The sequence below is a fragment of the Salarias fasciatus genome, chromosome 13 (genome assembly GCF_902148845.1).
Source record: "Salarias fasciatus chromosome 13, fSalaFa1.1, whole genome shotgun sequence".
Classification (NCBI taxonomy): Eukaryota; Metazoa; Chordata; class Actinopteri; order Blenniiformes; family Blenniidae; genus Salarias; species Salarias fasciatus.
The window spans coordinates 11,980,193-12,001,511 of NC_043757.1; the positions used below are offsets into that span (position 1 = coordinate 11,980,193).

Sequence of the window (21,319 nt, forward strand, 5' to 3'; positions counted from 1 at the left end):
TTTTTGACCCGTGGGGTTCTGGCACATGCCCAAATGAAGGAGGACTGTTTACGTAACCTGCTCTTCATTGGTCTCCGCTCAGACTGCCAGACGGTGCTGGTGGAGCTGCTGGTTGCCATGGTGAGCCAGCGGATCACAGCGGAGGAACTGGCTCTATTGATTCGCCTCTTCCTGGAGAAGACCCCACCTACTGTAAATAGCAAACCCCATCAGTCACTCAGCAGTTTGCTCACACCGGTGGCGTTGACACGGACGGCTCGTGCTCACACACACACACACACACACGCTCTGCGTTTGTAAAAACTCATTCCCTGTTAAACTCTCTTCTGATACTTTGAGTTTTTTTCTTTTTTTTTTTTTAAATCAACACGTAACACACCCGAAGGTCCTCTTCTCTCCGTATATAATTAACACCATAAGCGTGGAGAGCAGATGTGACACTACAACCTAAACCACACGTCTGTGTGTCGTTGGAATCTGGCAGCAGATGTCATTAATAAACCGTGCTCAAGAAACGCTTTTTCAGAACTAAGATGAGTGTATTTTTAGCTGCGTGAGCATGTCGACACGTGACTTTATGTCTATGAAAGAGAAACGCATCGGATGCGGTTAATGCTTGTTTTGCTCTTTTAGACGGCTACTAGACGTTCCTTTCAAACACTGAGCCTTTCTTGATCTGTTACTTTTGGACTAATCACGTTCTTATCAGTCAGGTAGCTTGAGAAGGTTTAGCTCTGAGCTTTTAAATGGATCATTACTGTGTATGGAATTTGTGAATATTCTGAAAGGATCTAATTCACACATGTAGAAGATATTCCCGTTTTTTTTTCCAATCCTTTGTAAAATTAATGATTATTTACATGATTATTTACATTATCTTCCAGGAAATTTTGCTGAAGGGCATCTTGCAAATCGTGGAAGCCAACATGTATGTGGAGCCTCTTCATTTCCTGACCTTTCCGGTAACGCTCGGGGCTTTGACGCCGGGGGGCCTGTCCCCCGGCTCCAGGCAAAACTGCACCGCCGGAGGCAAAAGCGTCGGTTTGCTGTGGAAGGGCAAACTGTCTCCCGCCCGGCGGGAGGGGGACGCCGAGTACCGACCCAGCCACCTGCGCTCTTCTCCCTGGCACATGGCCCCCCTCCACCTGCCTTTAGTGGGACAGAACTGCTGGCCCCACATGGCGAGCGGCTTCAGTGCCTCTATGTGGCTCAGGGTGGCAGAGCAGGAGGAGAAGGATGTGGACAGAGAAAAAGGTCAGACACTTTTTTTTTGGAACCGATGCCCAATAATCTGAACCTGTTTCAAAATGTTCCTTCTTTTTTTTTTTTTTTGTTTTTTTTAGAAAAAAGTAACCTGCCTCCTGGCGAGTCGCACAACGGCTCATCTCAGGCAACAACAAGATTAGTAGAGGAAGGCCTCATTCATATTCTGTCCATGGGCTCCAAAGCACTGATGCTTCAAGTGTGGGCAGACTTCTCCACAGGCGCTCTCACATTCAGGTGAGCACCGGCGTAGAAGGAAGTCTCGAAGATCTATGTGCAGAGTGTGATGCTGAAATATTCATAGTGTATGTGCCTTGAAGCCATTGCATTGTGCTTTCCAGGATTTGTATAGACCCGAACGATGAGATAAAAGCCGGGCTGCTGGCGCAGGCCGACTCTGGCGAGGGAGTGCTCAGAGGAGGCCAGTGGCAGCACCTCAGCCTCACCTACAGCCAGCAGCCGGAAGGCAAGAAGAACATCCACGGCCGCGTCGTCGTCTGGGTGTGCGGCATCTGGTGAGGAAACGAGAGGCTGAATCAGAAATGTGTATTTACCATTGCTGTTTTATTAGTTTATCTGCTCAATCATTTAAATTATCTTAAAATCCTCCATTCTTTTTGTTTTCTGAAGGAAATGTGAGGTTTCGCTGGATTACACTCTACCCAGGAAGTCTAGTTTGTCATCTGACAGCAACAAAACCTTCTGCATGCTGGGCCACTGCACGCCGTCGCCCGAGGAGCTGCTGAAGCAGGGCGGGCGCTGGAGCATGGGCACTGTGCTCCTTTTTAATGGTAGGTACAGCGTGTCTGGAAGACATCAGTGTGTGTTCAGCCTGTGTTGATGATTGAGTTATGTCCGTCCTCAGTGCTGCTCCCTGGTGGTGCGACAACCTTCCCTCAGTCGACAAGCCAGGAAACATAAATGGTTTATGATGCAGTTTATTTTAAAAGCGTGTCCGTTGCCCATCTGGACGAGGCCGTGCCTGGCACGATCTGCGGATTCTCTGCATTCTCCCATGAGGCTCACTGAATATTTCTCTTGTTGCCTCTAATTGGCTGCGAACGGCCCGCGTCGAGGTAACCCCGACTTGTGAACGCAACTTCTGAGACAAGCTTCGTCTCGGAATTGATTCCAAGTAGCAGCCTCTTGCTTTCAAGGAAGGACCGAGGGTTTTCAGGGAATTTCGTGAAAACAAGAAATGGAGCATCCAGGTGTAACATGGCACGTCGGTGGTCTCGCGTTGCTCCAGCTCACGTTTTAGTACTTTTTGAGTGAACTCCCAATCCAACTTGGTTCAGTTATATGCACTTTTAGGGCTTCCCACTGAGGATGCATTCAAAACAGTGAGAGGTGAACTTGCTTTAGATATTTGGAGGATTTTTCTTTAGTCTCAATTTATTTATTTATTTTTTTACATTTCAGGGTCTCGAATTGGATCTGAGGAGGCCTTCTTCCTGTACGCCAGTGGGCCGGACCTCACCTCGATCATGCCCTGCAAGTACGGCAAGCCGAATGCGATCTTCTCCAAGTTTGTCACTCAGGAAGGTCTGAAGTGTGAACATGTGAGAGAGATCCTGATGAAGAGCAAGGACGTAGAAACTACAAGTTTGGTTGTAAGTTCTTTTTTTTTTTTTGTCTTGTTTTACACACATAATTATCTCACACAGGCATGTAATATAAAGTTCTCGAGTAAATGAGGCGTTATCACAGTTTTCCATTTGTTGCTCAATATTTGCATGACAGATGTTGGACCCCAAACTTGCACTTGTGATTCAAGTGGTCTGTAAGCATCGCTAATCCCTCCTATGTCTCATTTATTGTTTCATTTCACGGTGTATGAGTAATGTGCCGTTCCAATTAGCTATCATTAATGATACTGCGCGGTAGGAAGTCATTTTTTTTTTCTCAAATGGAAAAAGCTATTATAGTTAAGCTGCAGCTATTTCAGTATGACTGAAAATAGTTTTTCTCCCATTAAATTCTAATAGCTTTGTTGATAATGGCTGTGCTGGTTTTAAAAAAAAAGAAAAGGGAAGCAAAAAGAGACAAGTACAATTAATGATTTTCTGTGTTATGTTTAACTCTCAAAAAGTCTAACAGAGCTTACGTCGATAGTAATGCTGTTCTGGATGTTTTTTTAAAACTAGAAATTCGCTATGAATCCAATAGTTTTGATTTGTAGAATGATGAATATGATGTAAAAATGATAGTGTATTTTCTCCGCAGGAGAGCCTGGCGGTAGTTTACGCCCCCAGCAGTCCCAGAGTCTACACCATCTATGAGCCCGTCATCCGACTGAAAGGCCAGGCCAAGACGGTGGTCACCCAGCGGCCCTTCAGCTCCAAAGAGGTGCAGAGTGTTTCCCTGGAGCCCGGCGCCCTCAGAGCCCTGTTGCCCACTGAGACCCTCGGCCTGCAGAGCGTCCTGCACAAAATCGGAGGGACGGGAAATTTTGTCTTCCTCTTCGCACAGGTACAGTGACTGCTATTATTTCATGAAGTGCTTTTGCTTCAAATTGATATATTTCTGGCCATTCAGTTTGGTTTCCGGGCTGTGAGTCCTCTGACTTCCTTCTACAATAGAAAGACATACAGATTAGGTTAACCCTGTAGTCGGAAATTTGACTGTATTTGGTAACTTCTGCATTTTCCTTCCCCTCTTTGTTCAGCTCACACTCTAAGAATAGTGAAGGAAATAGATCTGTTAATCATCGAGGTCTGAACCTTCTGGAGATCTGGTGTTCAAATTCTCAGTGTTTCACAAATTCATAACTGGAGAAAGGATGATAAAGAGTCATAAAGGGTTAATTTGTGACTCTGAATAGTCCTCGGTGTGTGAGTCGGTGTGTTTGCTCTATAATACACTGGGAGCCTTTGCAGGGTGTGCACTGCCTTTCATGCAGATTCAATTGGACGAGACTCCAACTCCCCACTACCTCAAGTCAGAGGAAGATGGAGGAGTAATCATGTGGATATTTTAAAGTGAATCACACTAAACCAAACTAGAAGACTTTGCGATTTTAATTTTAGAAGATTTTGCTCCTATTTGTTGCTTTTTTCGGGTTGATAAACCACACAAACAAATCAGCAAGGGATTAATTAAAATGGAGACATTAAATGGATTCCACAGCCAGAAAATTCATCTTTGAGCCAAAAAGACAAACGACAGAGTCGTATCTCTTCGCATGAATGAATTCTTGCCTGTGTTTGAACTTTGTAATTAGCGAAGTTATTCCACTGACTCTGGAAAAGTGACCGTGTCGGTTGAGTTTTCTTGCCAGTAAAACTTTCACATCAAAAGAAAGCTGAAGATTGTGGTTCAATCTCAAGAAAATGTTCACACCGGCCTGCCATGTGCTCTGTGAGAACATAGGTTTGAATCAGAAGCTATAGGAAATGATGCAAAAAGAAAATTAATTGTTCTTTGTATTTTTTTTATTTCCTGTTTCTCTGCCGCTCGTGTGATCGTACGACCTTCAGACGGTGGAGCTCAGCGACTGTGAGCAGACTCAGGCTCTGGCCCTGCGTGTGCTTTTGTCTCTGTCCAAGTTCAACCAACACCGCATCCATGAGATGGACTGTTACCATGGTTACTCCATGATCCATCAGGTCCTCATCAAGTCCAAGTGCATTGTGGGATATCATATGCTGAAAGTAAGTCACTGTGAAGGTTCTTTTCTCTCTCTCTCTGCTCCCGTTAGTTAAAACATATGTAAGCGTCACTTGTTTTCACCGTGAATCCGATCCGGCTCGGCTCGGCTCGGCGGCGCCTCTCTGCGTTAATGCCGGGGGGCCCCCCGCTGTGACTTGACCCTCTAGCTGAGTCTGTAATTGAGCCGTGTGATGGCTGTGTGCCGAAATGGAGTCTGTCGACTTGATGAAATGCCGAACACCTGCAGAGTCAAACCCGCAGCCTTGATTGCCTTTGTTGCGTCGGTCTTCCACATCCTGTATTGTGTGTCGCAGAACTGCACTGATGAGCAGCATTAAATGCTGATAATCGCTCTTCTGTGGGAAGAATTCCTGCGGCAGAGTTGATGGGAGTTTCTTCTCTACTCACACCTTTCAAATTGTGTCGTTAAAAGAGATCCGTCTTTTTCTTAAAGCTCACCGAGTTTAACCTTCGAACACTGCCGTGCTGTTTAAAAAGTGTGTGTACATGCGCGAGCTTGTGCCTTACAGTCCCTCGGTCCACCGGAGACATAAAGGACTGCAAGATTTATGGCCACTGCAGTGAAGCCGGTCACAAATGATAGGCTTTGATCAATACAGACAAGGCTCCTCAGGCAGTAAATGGCATTAGATCTGACGAAGTAAAAAGCATGGCTAAAAACTCCACGAAGCCTGAATTGATTTTCTGCACTGCTGGTTTTCAATATGTTGATGCATGGGCCTGATTAGAGCGCACGGCACTCCGGAAGTTATCATGGAAACTCTGCAGAAGTGGAGATGTATTTCTGATCGACGCACTCTTGTCTTTTCAGACCCTACTGGACGGGTGCTGCAGCGGTCCCCTGCTCGTTCTCGGGGATGATGGGCAGTTCCGCTTGGACACCGAGTCCATCGCTGTGGTGCAGGACACCAGACTCCTCTCAGATGTTCTGCTCGATTGGAAAATCTGGGCCAAGGCCGAGGTAAACTCAGATCAGAAAGGTGCCTAACTGAAGAAGATCAAGCATGACAGAATGAGCACACACAGAAGAGCCAGGTGCTCTGTTATACGATCAAATTAGAGATGACAACTATAATCCAACCAAAAGAATTTGGAACTAGAAATGGCTGACAGCTCTCAGTGCCACCAGCAGATGATCACCTCCTCATGTTTACTCTCGGTCTCTCTTTTTCTGCGGTTAGCGTGGGGTTTGGGAAACGCTGCTTGCTGCCTTGGAGATCCTCATCAGAGTTCACCACCCTCACCAGGTCTTCAACATCCGTCAGTTCCTCAAGGCTGAAGTATTGCATCGCTTTCTTCTCACCTGCCAGGTGTTACAGGTGGGTCTCGGTCGTCAGGCCGCCGGCAGGACGTGCCGTTACTTTTCAGAAGCCGCTGCTCAAGGCGTTGTTGTCTGTCTTAAGGAGCATCGGGACGAGCATCTGACCGCCATACCGCAGGAAGTGTGTTTATCATTCATCAAAATCATCCAGGAGGTGCTGGGCTCACCTCCGGACATGGACCTGCTGAAACTCATCTATAACTTCCTGCTGGCCGTTCACCCGCCGACCAACACCTACGTTTGTCACACTCCATCCAGCTTCTACTTCTCGCTTCACATCGGTGAGGGAGCACTGCCGCTCTGCGCAGCACCTCTGTGTCAGGGCACCATTAGTTTCATGTGTCCTTTTTTTTTTTTTTTTTTTTAATCCTTGTTTGCCAGATGGGAAGCTGTACCAGGAGAAGGTTCAGTCCATTATGTACCTGAGACACTCCAACAGCGGAGGAAAGTCTGCCTGCAGCTCGGTGGTGTCGCTCTCCCCGACCGTCTTCAGCGACGCTGCTCATGAAGGTTCGGCTGCTTCTGCCTTCCCTGACTTTCGTGCGCTCCTGCAGCTTCCACTCAGTTCTGTCCCGTTTTCCAGGTCATCTTCATGCTCCGTCCCCTGAACACGGAGGTGACGATCAGTCGTTGCGGCCTCCCAGCATGGCTCCGTCCCCGTCCCCGTACTCCTCCCCTCTGCTGACGCCCCGACTCGGACACGGCCCCTCAAAGGAAGGGAGCGATGGCGATGGGGTGTGTCTGGCTACCCAGCAGGCTCTGGGGAGCACGGAGACTCTGAAGAAGGGCGGCGCCGACGAGCAGCTCCTGAGCAGCTGCGAGTCGGCCAAGACGATCTGCGAGTCCAAGGACACGGGCGAGGCGGCGGCCCCGCGCACCCCGTCCATCAGCGTGGAAGAGGAGCGGGACGACGCGGCGGAGGTGGACAGCTTGGCGGAGGGCAGCGTCGGGGTGGCGGAGTCCGAGGACAGGTTCGACTGGGCCAGCGACGAAGCGCCGCGCCGCCCCGACAGCCTGAAAGGCATCCAGTCCTTCCAGAGGAGCCACAGCAACCTGGCCAGCCTGGGTCTGGCCTTCCCCGCCCCCAACGGCTCGCTGACCATCGGCCGCTGGCCCAGCGCCGCCGACCGGGGCTCCGTGCCCGAAGACTGGGAGAGCTACACCTACTCTCCTGGCTACGAGAGAGCTCACAGCAAGGCCGAGTCCAATGAAAGGTAGCACCACGTTCCAAGCTATTCTCGCTCTGCGTGTGCCTCTGCAAAACTTTCTGCAAATACAGATTTTCACGCAGCATTGATGACCGCAGCGACACATTTCACAGCTTGGACATTAATTTGTATTTTAGTAATAGCCTCATTTATTTCCTACCTGTCAGGCGTCTTCTGGCTCAAGGTAGTAGGAAATGTTTTTGTTGTTTCTTATCCATCATGATCGGACACCATGAAATTATTTTCTCACATGAAAAGATCTGCTTTTTATTCACTGAGGACATTTAACCTCTGTTTTAATGCAAGTTTCAAGAATACACCCTTATCGGTGTGTACAACAGGTCTCTGCACAACCTTTCTTTGTATATTTGTTGGCCGTGTTTTAAGAGACTAGTTTCAGATGCTCTTGCGCCGTAATTCAGCTGTGAACTTGTGAGTTTTGCGTTTCAGGTCCAGCACGGAGGACTGCCTGGTGCTGATCTGCTGCGGACTCTACGACCTGTTGAGGGGGGTCCTGCTGCTGTTACCTGACCTCATGCTGGAGGAAGTGATGGACAAGCTGATCCAGCCAGAGGCGCTCATTGCTCTCGTCAATCACTCGTCACCTCTCATTCAGCAAGGAGTCATGAAGGTCAGTTTACTCTTTAAAATCCCAATTTAACAGGTGGTGGAGGGGATTTTTAATGCAGTAGAATTTTTTGCAGTGTTTGCATCCCCTGGAACCTTATTTATGAAACAAAGATTGGCGCACAGAAGACAAAAATTAAATATGCTTCAAAAATTCTAAAATATATGACACTTGCATGGAGTAATAATGAACTTGTAAGTATACACAGTTAGCTCTGCCTCATGGTCAGTCAACTGAAACAGCTCAGTGCAAAACATGATTATTATCTTCGGCGTCGTTCCTGCAGAGAACAAGGACGGTGGAGCAATCACATTTCAGCAGGCTGACTGCTGGGAAATCTCCAACGAAGTGTGAGCCAGCTGGAAAAAGTTCAGGACACCAAAGCTCACTAATTTGTTTCTATAGCCAGCAGGGACACACCAGGCATTTGAATTCACACTTCATATCAACACAGTGCTTGCTGGAATTACCTTGTAATTGGTAATTCTTCCCTCAAAGTACATATACAGAACTTTACACTGCTGTATTTTACCGACCTCATCCTGCTGTTCCTCTCTCGCAGCTCCTGGACGCCTATTTCAGCCGGGCTGTGAAGGAGCAGAAGGAGAAGTTCCTGAAGAACCACGGCTTCTCGCTGCTCGCCAACCAGCTGTACATCCACCAAGGCAGCCAGGGCCTCCTCGAGTGCTTCCTGGAGATGCTGTTTGGACGACCGGTGGGCCTGGAGGAGGAGTAAGTCCTGAGACTATATACCTGTCAAGCCGTGACGTGTCGCGCACCAGAGGCACATTATCATGTAATGTTATGCATAGAGTTTCCAAGCAGTGTGAGGGATGTAACCCATCTTTCTCGTCTTGTGTTTCTCCCCAGCCTGGACCTGGAGGAAATGGAAAACATCCCGGCTTTCAGAAAGCGCTGCATCATCCCAGTGCTGGGCCTTATCGAGAACTCCCTGTACGAGAACTCCTTGGTGCACAACATCCTGTGCATGCTGCTGCAGCTCGTCAACGCCTGCCCCAAGCTGGCAGACATCCTGCTGGACCACGGGCTGCTCTACGTGCTCTTCAACACCCTCTCCACCCTCAACGGCATGGAGAACGGGTACGGCTGCCAACGTGGAGGCTGATTCACCCGGACGCCTCCGCCGGCTTCATCTTTCGAGCGTAGAATTGAATCATCCATCTTCTCGCTGCATATCGATCTGGCACAGATGAGTGACACGCTGGCGCTCTGCGCTCCTGTTTTTCCCGTATCCTGCAGTATTCCCCTGAATGACTACAAGCTCCTGGTGTGTGACATCCAGCAGATGTTGGTCGCCGTGACGATCCATTCCTGCAGCTCCTCGGGGTCCCAGTACTTTCGCATCATCGAAGACCTCATTACCTTGTTGGGTTTCATGCAGACGAGTAAGATGCGTCGCACGCAGGGTGAGGACCGAATCTCTGGGAATCGGTGCACGTGCGGAATACATCAGTCTCGTCATCGCCTCCTTTGCTCTGCAGTTGTTGATGATATCAAGCTGTCAGTTCCTGCTGCAGAGAGAAACGAGGCCGTCGCTTTATTATCTACAACTGCAGAGTGGAAACTCATTTAAGAAAAAAATGTAATTTGGGGAAATATCTCACATTTTCATCTTCCCGGCAAATGGCTTTCTCTCATGTTTTCCTAAATTTCCTCTCGGCCATATCTCACCCATCTCTTCTCCATTAGTACCTATTTCCTTGTCATCGGAACAATCTGATATAATCATAATGTGATCACAAAAAACATTACAGGAGCAATGGGACTTCATGCCTTTATTTCTATTGGTTTTTGTTTTATTTATTGCATTTAAATGTATCACTGTCTTCAGTGACATGCAAACACATTTTGGTGTTCTTAATCCATCCATCCACCTTCAATAGCGCTTCATCCTGTGCAGCGAATTGAGCGAGGGCAGAGTTCACCGTGGACAGGCTGCCAGTCCATCATAATGATCTTTTTTTTTTTTTTTTAAGTGGGATTTATTAAAATTTGTTAACATAATATTTTTTATAAACTGCTCATCACAGCTCCATTAATCCCAGTAATTGGTGAGATCCATGTTAGAAACACACCTGAACGGATTTTCTGGCTGCATTAAAGCTGCTTGGTCTTTACTCATGTTTCAGTTACAGATAAACACAATTTATTCTGCAATATATAAAAAAGGAAAAAATATTATTTTCAAATTTCACTTTGACTTGCAGTGACTGAAAATGCCATCAATCCTTCTTAGATGTTGAATTTAATGTTTTGGAAAACAACAAGTTGCATGAAGGTTTTTCAGTCTTTGTGTCGTTTAAATGAAATTGAATTTCATGCCGATATCATTATGACATTTTTCCGAAAACCAACTTTACCGGAGTCTCTGTATTTCGTACACCACTTGATGTTTGGATCCTGGAAAATATATAAATAGACAAATTCGTCAAATTTGAAGTTTTTATTTGATATTATTGTTAATGACTGATCAGGGACAAAACTCATTTTGTGCTCGTTGTGTTTTTAATCTTAAATATCTGGTAAATCTTTCTATATACTCTGCAACTGTTGAAACTGACTAAAGCTCTTTTTCTCGTTTGAATTTGTTTCTGTTACATCTGCACTAGATTCTGTTTTCAGAATCTGAGTAGCTTCACCTGCTGCCGATTTTCTTTCCATCATGATTTCTTCTGTGAAGCCTCCTACATGAGCGTTTTTACGGTGGAGCAGTTTGAGGGTCATAAATACCGCGCTCCATCCTGATGTGCTAAAGTGGAAACTGACAGTTACTGTACAGTCGTCCGTCATCTCTGCCTCCCCCCAGAGATGGCCGTCGCCCTGCAGTTCCGTGTGCTCCAGTCCGCCATCGAGTTCATCAAGACGACGGCCAACCAGGAGCCTCAGAAGCTCAGCAGCTCCGTCAACGCCCCGAGCTCGCCGCACCACGCCATCTACCAGAAGCGCAAGAGCATCGCAGGTGAGCGCCGGCTCACGCGGCGAGACGTCCGGCCTGCCCGTGCCGGAGTTCGCCCGTAGAGTTGTGTCTGTTCAGTGACCCTCTCCTCATCCCGATCTCAAGGTTCCATTGCCATGAAAGACTCCATTATCCCCCGCATCCCCCGGCAGCACTACTGCTCCTATGGCCAGATCCCCCCCTTCACTCCCTTCAGCTTCCTGTCCCAGGACTCCCCCCTCCCCTCCCCCTCCGGGCCTCCATCCTACATGCTCCACTGCGATGCAGGTAGCTGGGGCTGCGGTCCGCAGCGGGGAGCATCCCCCGCCCCGTCCCGGGGGCATGTCTCCTGTGTTTTGCAGTGAACTCACCCCGGCGTGGTTAATCCGCCCAGTACCCTCCGCGTGTTACTGGTGCCTGTGTGTGTGCACGTTTGGACACTCAACAGAATCGGTGTTCAGCCCTTGAGCACAGATTTTTATCTTTTTATCAGCTGATGTTTGTTAATTTTCGGACAGCCGCTTCACACTCTGGTCTGGAAGTGTATTTGTGAAAAAACGGCACGTACATGGACAGTCGTCGGTGCCTAATTGACATTCCCGTGACTGAGCTGATGCCAGTGTGGTGCTTGTAGGTCGGCGGCGGTTCTCTCTGGCCCAGACTGACTCTCTCCTGATGCGGATGCGCTCTGTAGCCAGCGACGAGCTCAACCAGATGATGCAGAGGAGGATGAGCCAGGAAAACCCCATCCGTGCCAGCGAGACGGAGTTCGTCCAGAGGCTGCAGAGGCTCGTGGTCCTCGCCGTCAACAGACTCATTTACTACGGTGAACAGCCTGCTGGTTCCCCCCCCCCCCCCCCCCCCCCCCCCCAACTGCCGATTCTCACCCGCTCTGCCCCGGAGTCTAACCCCCTGGGTTTGAATGTCTCCTCCGTTTCAGACGTCAGCCAGGACTTATTCGACCTGCTGAATATTCCGGACTCTCCAGACCAGCAGCTTTTCACGCCGGACCCGGGCGATCAACCGCACGACGAGGGCGGCGCCACCTCCGTGCCGCACTCGCCGACGCCCTTCACTCTGCCCCCGGCCAGCAAGAAAAGCTTTCAGAAAGACATCCTCAAACTTATGATGGATGGAATCAAAATCAGCTTGGTAAGGCGATCAATCAATCAATCAAGGCACTTAACTCTGTGATGGGAAATGAAAACAAATCCCCTTGAGTAAGCGCGAGTGCGAGCGAGGAGGAGAAACTCGGTTTTATTAGGAAGAAAGCTGCAGCAGAACCAGACTCAGAGGTTTTATTTGACATTGAAGAACAATTAAGAAAGAAAATAACCCAATATCGATCGAGGGTAAACACTCAATACAGATCTGACACAGATCATACAGATCATATTTTCTAATTTTGCCACAGAACTGTTTTCGAGCGCTTCGTGACGTGATGGTTAACCTCTTATTGGTGGCGTCGGTCCGCAGGGCAGCACGGGCCGCAGTGGAGCTCCACATCACCAGTGGCGACGGATCCTCTGGTCCTGTCGGGACACTTTCCGAGTCCAAATCGGGCGCCTGCTCGTGCACACGCTCAGCCCTGCGCTTCCCCTGTCCGACAGAAAGGAGGCGCTGGAGTTCGTGTTTGACCCCCGACATCTAGATATCCTGAAAGAAAGCCTGAGTCTGAGCCCCAGCCTGGAGGTGAGTGTTTGGAGTCCGCAGCTTCCTGTCCGCTTGAACTCCCGGCGAGTCGCGGCGACTTGATTTACGATGAAACGAGTTCAATCTTCTGCTCAGCACGGCCCCAAGCTGTCGCTCTACCTGTACGAGATGCTGCACGACCACAAGGACGGCCTCAGCAGAGACGAGCAGAACGCCGTGGGTGTGTTCATGACCTCGCTCAAGCTCTGTGGTCACCGCTGCCTCCCGCCCAACGCCCCACACAAACAAGAACTGCTGAAGGCCATGAAAGAGGTAAATCCCTGCAAAGAGACAACGCTGAATGTTTTTGGTATTTCTAATGCAGCTATTTTAGAAAAATGAAACATATGCTCACTGATTCATTATGCTTTGTGTTTTTCACACAGGAAAAATTCAAGTATGAAGCAGAGGAGAAAACAAGTAAAGTTGCATGGGAGAAGAAAATGGCTAACACACAGAGGAAGTGAGTTTTGTTTTCTTCTTTCATGGTTTACGTTTAGTACAGACTCAGATCTGCTGTATTTATTCCACTTTTCTGTTTGTTTCTTTTTCTCTCGCGTCTCCCCCCACCGCAGTCTTATCCAGAGGCTGGACGGAAAGTCCAAGGACATCTCCAAGATCGCCGCTGATATCACTCAGAACGTGTCTCTGCGACAAGGAATGGAGAGGAAGAAAGTCATCCAGCACATCAGGGGCCTCTACAAGACCGACCTCAGCGCCAGCCGCCACTGGCAGGAACTGGTGCAGCAGCTCACGCACGACCGGTGGGTGTGGAAGCTCACCTCTCATGTGACACAGAGAGGAGGAAATGATATCGTAAATCTACATTCTCAGTATCGGTCTGTTAGTTTTTGTAACAGTTTGTGGTTTTAGATCAATGTCCGAAAAACAAATTGAGTCAGCTGAACTGGATTTGATCGGTCTTGGAAGATGTTTGGTCCCTTATCTAAATGGTTTGATCAGCCTCGGTTTGTGATTTCAAACATTTTGAGGCACAGTGTTCGCCACAACCTTCCATTCTGATGCCGACGCACAGCCTTCTCGTCTCGTAACAAATAAATCCTGTCATTTATTGGCTTATTTAGGACAATTAGGTGAATCCGATTTGACTTTGATTTAATTTGAAGAACTAATAAATTAGATTATCGGTGAATGAGAGACAATAATTGTGGCCAGGTTACAAAATATTTTACTCAAAGAAAAATAGAGTGGCACACGGGCCGAGAAGGGCCCCAGGCTGGGCTGAAGGGCTGGAGTTTGCACTTTATTCCTTTTCTTTGGGTCCTGTTTTATGCCAACAGTCAGCAAACATATATTTAAGGTTATCTGGCGACTCTACCTTGCCTGTCAGTTCAAACGTGAGCGTGGTTGGATGTCTGTCAGCTCCATCATCCCGCCTGATAAAACTTTAATCGTTTATTTAATCAATATTTTTGATGTGACTTTGTATGAATTCGTCATGATTTTCAAAACTGCACTGCTGGCTGGTAATTCGCCAGAATCCTGTAACAGACGACTTGAGCGTTCGCTGTTTTGGCGTTTCAGTGCCGTTTGGTACGACCAGACCTCCTACCCGACATCCTGGCAGCTGGACCCCACAGAGGGGCCGAACCGGGAGCGGCGGCGGCTCCAGAGATGCTACCTCACCATCCCCAACAAATACCTGCTCAAAGACAGACGCAAGGCCGAAGGTACAGGAAGGCTCATTGGTCATTTTCACTGTGGTTTTACTGTGTTTGTCTCCACTGATCTTCTGATCTGTGTATTGATCAGACACAGTGAAGCCGCCGCTGTCCTTCCTCTTCGAGGATAAGACTCACTCCTCCTTCTCCTCCACCGTCAAAGACAAAGCGACCAGCGAGTCCATCAGGTAGAACCCGTGATGTCTGCGTATGCCGGTCGTCTGTATCTACATCATGTCTGTCTCGGAAAGCCATGATGTTCACTAAGTGATGGAGCCCGTGGGAGTCTCCATAAAGCTGATGCGGTATTCCGACGGCGTGTAAGAAACGTCTCTTTTGACCTTAGATTCACCAGACGGTGCGTCAGCGTTGCCCCCTCCAGGGAGACGGCAGGGGAGCTTCTACTGGGTAAGACACTGACCAAAACTCACGGCCGGCCGCAAAGCACAGAGAATAACCTGCTCTCTGCGAGGCGGCGGAGAGCGCCGCTCTGCCCTCGCACGCTCCAGCGCTTGCTATTTATTCGCTCCCGCTCGCTGTTTGTCTTGTGCTTAGTGCACCAAATGTAACTCGCCCTGCGCTGTCTCACAGGAAAGTCTGGGATGTACTTTGTAGAGGACAATGCTGCCGACGCGCACGACAACCAGGTACGGCCGCAAGCCTCGCCCGGGCTCGTTTTCAGCGTTCGCATGTCGCGTGTGCCCGCCCGGCTGCTCCACGCCCAACACTCTCCTGTGTCCGTCCAGAGTCTCCACGGCGAGACGGAGGCGCCGTCCTTCTCCTGGACGTACGAGGAGATCAAGGAGGTGCACAAGCGGTGGTGGCAGCTGAGAGACAACGCCGTGGAGATATTCCTCACCAACGGCAGGACCCTGCTGTTGGCGTTCGACACCACCAAGGTGAGGCGGGAGCTCGGGTCAACACGGCACGGCCGACGGCGTTACCGGCGCCGGCCCGTTTGGATTTTCACTCACATTAGTCAGGAATGATGGAGGATGGGTTCAAGCCTCTTTACCTCGGCTGTCTGCCGTTATTAACGGAGAGAACCAGAGTCAGTTCGGCTTTCTGCACGGCGGACCGCAAAAGCATCAAAATCATCCCCGCGTTTTTATTTGAATTTCACAAATGCAGCTGCACGGGAGGAACGGAGAGAAGGAATATGAAACGGCACATCAGTGCTCAAAGGAGAAGATGTTGGACTTGAAGCACGAGTCCATAATCGCTTCTCTTAACTGCTTTTTCGAGGCTACTGCTGTAAAATGATGATAATGAGCAAAATTAAAAGAAAAAAAAAAACACAGGATGGTCCCGTCGATCAGCCATAACATTATGACCTCATTCTTTGCAATATCCCACCTTTTAAAGGGTAAAGTGTTGCATCTTGGGAGAATTAAAGTACCATTTACCCAGAAACATGGCCAAAGGTCAGGGTCGCTCATAACACCGTGTTCAGAGCAAACAGCAACCAACACAGCGTCTGGTGTAAGAAACAAGAATCCATGTCCTCCATATGACCGCTGTCCGCATTGGACATAAATCCTGCTTGTTCGTTATTAGAGGATGAGACAGGACACTAAAACATCAAAGTACGCCTCGAATAAAATGCCAGCAGAGCAATATGAAATTATTTATGATTTTGGAGGCCAAACGGACAAATCAGTATCACTCCAATCAGCTTGTCAGAAATTAAAATAATTGGTTTTTTTACTGTTGCTGTTAATGGTGTGGGTTTATCTCTATATTTTTTGATATTTACACATTTTACTCAAAACACTCGTACAGCTGAAACACTGCATCAGTCACGTGACATCTGTGCTCACACTTTGAATAATCCTGATCTTATTTTAAGCATCTGAATTATGAATGCACACGGTTTTGGTTTAGCTTTAGTATAATGGAGGAGGTAAACGGGAAGAAGCTTCATTTGTCAGTGGGGGAAAATGGGCCAAATTTGCTGTGATTTGTCTGCTAGCGGTTTTTTTTTTCACCATCTGATGTTCTCACTGTTTATCGATCTGATGATCTGAACTTTGCTTTGCCGGTGATTTTTTTTCTCCCTCCTCAGTTTCGGGATGACGTCTACCACAACATCTTGACCTCTGACCTCCCCAACCTGCTGGAGCACGGAAACATGTCGGCCCTCACGCAGCTGTGGGGCTCGGGCCAGATCTCCAACTTCGAGTACCTGACGCACCTCAACAAGCACGCGGGCCGCTCCTTCAACGACCTCATGCAGTACCCCGTCTTCCCCTTCATCCTGCGGGATTACACCAGCGAGACGCTCGACCTGCACGACCCCAACATCTACAGGTCGGAGATCAGAGAGAGCTCAGTCCTAATGCTTTTAAAGTTATGATTCACGGCGATTAACGTGTGAGGACGACATTTAATTAAAAGGTCGTACAGCTCTGATGGGCAACTTGGATCATTATGAAGGTCGTAAAAATGGAATCCTCGCCACTAAAGGGCCAAATGGTGACGAAGCACTTTTAATATGACGATTGATGAGAATTGCGGCTGCTTATTTAATAAGAACTAAAGTTGTCTGTTTGATCTTTTACCCTGAAATAAACTTGAGAGCAATAACGGTGACTTAGTTTAAACATACTTCATGTAACCCTAAGCTTTGCTTTCCTCTCCAGAAACCTGATCAAACCCATTGCGGTGCAGTCGAAGGAGAAGGAGGACCGTTACGTGGATAACTACAGGGTAGGGACCCCGTTGACCCGTCTGGCACGTTCTACCCCCATGTGTTGAAGGCCGAAGCAATCACACCGACACCTTTTTGTTCGCGCAGTACCTGGAGGAGGAGTACAAGAAGGGGATACGGGAGGACGACCCCATGCCGCCCGTGCAGCCGTACCACTACGGCTCGCACTACTCCAACAGCGGCACCGTGCTGCACTTCCTGGTCCGAATGCCTCCTTTCACCAAGATGTTCCTTGCCTACCAGGGTGAGTCACGCTCGAAGCCTGATATCTGATCGAACCGAGAAGCACGTTAATCCCGCTGAAATGAACAGTTACTTCATCTGTACCCTTCCCTCTGATCTCCCTTCCCTTTTTTCTTGTTCTTTCTTTTGCGGTAATTTATTTTTCATTCATCTGTCTCTCTCTCTCGCTCTCGCTCTCATCTGATCCTCTGAGGCATCTTTTTATGCGATTGTAAATGCATTCAGCAGGCGTGATGTTTTAAGGTCATGAAAGGGGATGTTTTCAATCAGCCAGTCCAGAGTGTAATTAGATTGTCTTTGGCCTTAATCAGACCAGAGCTTTGATATCCCGGACCGGACGTTTCACTCCATGAACACCACGTGGCGTTTGTCCTCCTACGAGTCCATGACCGACGTGAAGGAGCTCATCCCGGAGTTTTTCTACCTCCCAGAGTTCCTGGTCAACAGAGAGGGTAATTCAATTTTTTTTTTAACCTACATGTATTCCCGATTCTGAATAAATAATTTGTCATGTCCGCAGCTGTCGTGTCCCTATTATGATTAGAAATGAAATAAAATTTCAACACAAGTTTGAAAAAAAAAAAAAAAGAAAAGCCAAATGATTTCAGAAGCGTTAATTAAAAGATAAATGAAATGGAGAAAACAGCCTGCTGCAGCCTTCTCTGGTGTAAATGTCCCTATAGTGCAGGAAGACTGTCAGTGCAGAGCGTAGGAGGGAGGCAGGCCGCTGAAGTAGCTTATAGTCATGATCAGGGTGAATGAAGGAAAACACCCCGGACAGATTACCTTTCCATCACAGGGCAAAGGCACACCGAAAATCACACATTTCTCCTCACTCTTGGGCAATTTTGAGTCTCTATTTAATCTCATGTTTGCTGGACTGTGAGAAGACTGTTTCAGTCAGTTTTTGAGTTCCTGGGTGAAGTCTCATTTATTTATTTCCCCGGGCAGGTTTTGATTTTGGGGTTCGTCAGAATGGCGAGAGGGTGAACCATGTGAATCTGCCCCCCTGGGCTCGCAACGACCCGCGCCTCTTCATCCTGATTCACCGACAAGCCCTGGAGTCGGACCAGGTCTCCCAGACGCTGTGCCAGTGGATCGACCTGGTGTTCGGGCTGAAGCAGAAAGGCAAAGCTGCCGTCCAGGCCATCAACGTCTTTCACCCAGCCGTACGCCGTTTGCACTCTTCACCTCTGCGTGACGACCGGTTTGGTCTTTCCCTTCCTCGGCTGAAGCTGTTCACTCATTACTTTCTCGCAGACGTATTTTGGCATGGACGTCTCGGCGGTAGAAGACCCGGTGCAGCGCCGCGCCCTGGAGACGATGATCAAGACGTACGGACAGACCCCCAGGCAGCTCTTCAATGCCTCCCACATCAGCAGGGCGGGGCCCAAACTCCTGATGGAGGGGGAGCTGCCGGCGGCCATGGGCCTCCTCGTTCATTTCGCCTTCAGAGAAACCAAAGAACAGACCAAGGAAATCGTCTGCCCGGTAATCTGCCCTCTCGTCTCAGCGCCTCCGCCGCCCTCTTGAAACACCGTCCATGAATTCTCTCCCCATCCCCCCGCAGAGCCCGCTGCCGTGGATCAAAGGCCTGAAGTGGGGTGAATACGTGGGCTCGCCCTCGGCTCCGGACCCGGTGGTGTGCTTCAGCCAGCCGCACGGGGAGCGGTTCGGATCCCTGCTGGCCCTGCCGACGCGAGCCATCTGTGGCCTGTCGCGCAAGTTCTGCCTCATGATGATCTACAGCAAGGAGCAGGGTGGGCGGCCCGGCGCTCCGTCGCGGCGCGGCCTCGGCGCCAGACGCGTCCGGCTGACTGGCGGTTGTTTTATGCGTTCTGCGCTGCAGGTGTGCGGAGCATGCACAGCACGGACATCCAGTGGTCGGCCATCTTGAGCTGGGGCTACGCCGACAACATCCTGAGGCTGAAGAGCAAGCAGAGCGAGCCGCCGATCAACTTCATTCAGTGTTCGCAACTTCACCAGGTAAACTGCAGTTTGACACTGTGGGAGAATACTGACATCTAGACGGGATCGGTGAATTGTCGATGTCGCCCAATTCCACGGTTGGGATCAACCAATGAGCTTCTTCATCGCCATGCAATCGTCCCTCTCCCTCTCCTCCAGGTGACCAGCTGCGCCTGGGTGCCTGACGGCTGTCAGCTATTTACGGGCAGCAAGTGTGGAGTCATCACCGCCTACAGCAACCGCTTCACCAGCACCACGGTGGGTTTCCATGGCAACGTCCCCTTCTAACCTTCCGCCTCCGCGCGAGCACCCGATCCGCCCACCCGCCGCCCATCACACCCCCTCCCCACCCCCTCTCTCGGCAGCCTCACCGTGCTCGCACGCTCGGCTTCATTAGTCACATCACAGTTGCCCTTGAAACACATTTCCAGCGAGCCTATAAGTGGGATTAGGGGTCTGAGAGTTCAGTCATCAGAGAGGCTTTCAGTCTTTCATCGGTCCCCGCCACCAGGCAGCTACGCTTCCCGCTTCTCCGCCTCTGACGGGTCTTTCTGGAGCAATTAATCTGAAGTGTTTACAAAGCCCCGTTAGAAAATGATTAATCAAGTTTTTTTTTTTTAATACCAAGACATCTGATCCATCAGACGCACTGAAGTCGGTTTGTGCGCCGTGGCTCTGAAACGTGTGTGTTGCGTCTCCGCAGTCTTCGGAGATGGAGGTGGAATCTCAGGTTCACCTGTACGGACACACGGGAGAAGTCACCGGCCTGTTCGTCTGCAAACCCTACAGCATCCTCATCAGCGTCAGCGACGACGGCACCTGCATCCTGTGGGACCTCAACAGGTCGGTCTGCAGCCAGGCGGTGGCAGGGAGCCCAGAGGGGGTGCAGGGAAAATGGCGTCGGGCAAGGGAAGAGTCACTGGACGTAGCAGTAGTGTGGTTTGGGCCTGTGCTGTTCCTACAGCCGTTTTTTTTTTTCTTCCAAACTTGTTTTTATCTGTCTTAACTTTTTCATGATGTGCAGTGACCTTGACTGTCCTGAAAGACACATAGCAATAAATGTATTATTATTATTATTATAAAAATGGAAATGTGACAAGAGCTGAAGCTCTTAGCAACAACTCTGGAGAGGAACGGTGCAGTACTTTGCCTTAAAGCTGGTGATGGGATTTTATTGTGTGATATAAATCTCTATAATGACATTTTTTCTTAAATCGATCTCATTGCTGATGTTACTTTAACAATGAATGGAATAATCGTAGCCACAATGTTCAGTTTATAGCACAGAGTTTAAGAAGAAACTTGAACAGCTCCAGTTTTTATGTTTTCTGAGTTGCTTTGTGTGCCTCTTTCTGTTTTTTCCCCAGACTGTGTTATGTCCAAAGTCTCACCGGCCACAAAAGTCCGGTGACGGCCGTGTCCGCCAGCGAAACCACCGGCGACATCGCTACAGTGTGTGACTCGGGTGAGGAACGTCTTATCAAAACCAAAACCAGATCTCCACTTCATCCCAGCGTTATTTTTATACCGATGTGAATTATTACCTCTGTTTTGTTTTGCAAATTCCAGAGGGTGGAGGCAGCGACCTCCGCCTGTGGACGGTGAACGGCGACCTGATTGGTCACGTGCACTGCAGAGAGATCATCTGCTCCGTGGCGTTCTCCAACCAGCCGGAGGGCGTGTCTGTCAACGTTATCGCCGGCGGTTTGGAGAATGGAGTTGTGAGGTGGGCAGAGTTTTTTTGTGTGTGTTCTTCCTCCTCTTGTAAACACACTGAATTATTTACACTGATGGCTTTTACTTTTGAAATGTTTTTCAGGCTGTGGAGCACCTGGGATTTGAAACCGGTGAGAGAGATCACCTTCCCCAAGTCCAGCAAGCCCATCATCAGGTGCGTTCGCAGCGCTGCCTGCCGCACTTCTACTTCCTCTTCTTGGTTTCATGCGTGGATTTTTTTTTTTTTTTTTTTTTTTTCT

At 49.0% G+C, this 21,319-nt stretch overlaps 1 protein-coding gene across 2 annotated transcripts in view; it reads left to right on the forward strand.

Moving 5' to 3' along the window:
• Positions 1-21,319, forward strand: part of lyst (lysosomal trafficking regulator) — a 52,708-nt gene that overhangs the window by 30,893 nt on the left and 496 nt on the right. The window contains exons 11-53 of one of the 2 annotated variants that reach the window (XM_030105842.1): positions 83-192; positions 885-1,254; positions 1,344-1,500; positions 1,605-1,778; positions 1,894-2,054; positions 2,686-2,876; positions 3,490-3,735; positions 4,743-4,916; positions 5,747-5,896; positions 6,117-6,254; positions 6,339-6,537; positions 6,638-6,766; positions 6,840-7,470; positions 7,915-8,095; positions 8,655-8,824; positions 8,963-9,193; positions 9,353-9,519; positions 10,920-11,072; positions 11,175-11,336; positions 11,683-11,874; positions 11,989-12,200; positions 12,525-12,740; positions 12,837-13,013; positions 13,127-13,203; positions 13,316-13,504; positions 14,286-14,431; positions 14,514-14,610; positions 14,769-14,830; positions 15,014-15,069; positions 15,169-15,321; positions 16,488-16,732; positions 17,065-17,131; positions 17,220-17,376; positions 17,687-17,827; positions 18,327-18,544; positions 18,636-18,866; positions 18,946-19,135; positions 19,225-19,361; positions 19,503-19,601; positions 20,047-20,186; positions 20,711-20,808; positions 20,913-21,069; positions 21,163-21,234. In XM_030105842.1, the coding sequence (XP_029961702.1) occupies positions 83-192; positions 885-1,254; positions 1,344-1,500; positions 1,605-1,778; positions 1,894-2,054; positions 2,686-2,876; positions 3,490-3,735; positions 4,743-4,916; positions 5,747-5,896; positions 6,117-6,254; positions 6,339-6,537; positions 6,638-6,766; positions 6,840-7,470; positions 7,915-8,095; positions 8,655-8,824; positions 8,963-9,193; positions 9,353-9,519; positions 10,920-11,072; positions 11,175-11,336; positions 11,683-11,874; positions 11,989-12,200; positions 12,525-12,740; positions 12,837-13,013; positions 13,127-13,203; positions 13,316-13,504; positions 14,286-14,431; positions 14,514-14,610; positions 14,769-14,830; positions 15,014-15,069; positions 15,169-15,321; positions 16,488-16,732; positions 17,065-17,131; positions 17,220-17,376; positions 17,687-17,827; positions 18,327-18,544; positions 18,636-18,866; positions 18,946-19,135; positions 19,225-19,361; positions 19,503-19,601; positions 20,047-20,186; positions 20,711-20,808; positions 20,913-21,069; positions 21,163-21,234 (7,423 nt within the window). The remainder of the gene's footprint in view (positions 1-82; positions 193-884; positions 1,255-1,343; positions 1,501-1,604; positions 1,779-1,893; positions 2,055-2,685; positions 2,877-3,489; positions 3,736-4,742; positions 4,917-5,746; positions 5,897-6,116; positions 6,255-6,338; positions 6,538-6,637; positions 6,767-6,839; positions 7,471-7,914; positions 8,096-8,654; positions 8,825-8,962; positions 9,194-9,352; positions 9,520-10,919; positions 11,073-11,174; positions 11,337-11,682; positions 11,875-11,988; positions 12,201-12,524; positions 12,741-12,836; positions 13,014-13,126; positions 13,204-13,315; positions 13,505-14,285; positions 14,432-14,513; positions 14,611-14,768; positions 14,831-15,013; positions 15,070-15,168; positions 15,322-16,487; positions 16,733-17,064; positions 17,132-17,219; positions 17,377-17,686; positions 17,828-18,326; positions 18,545-18,635; positions 18,867-18,945; positions 19,136-19,224; positions 19,362-19,502; positions 19,602-20,046; positions 20,187-20,710; positions 20,809-20,912; positions 21,070-21,162; positions 21,235-21,319) is intronic. The other variant, XM_030105841.1, reaches the window with a different exon arrangement.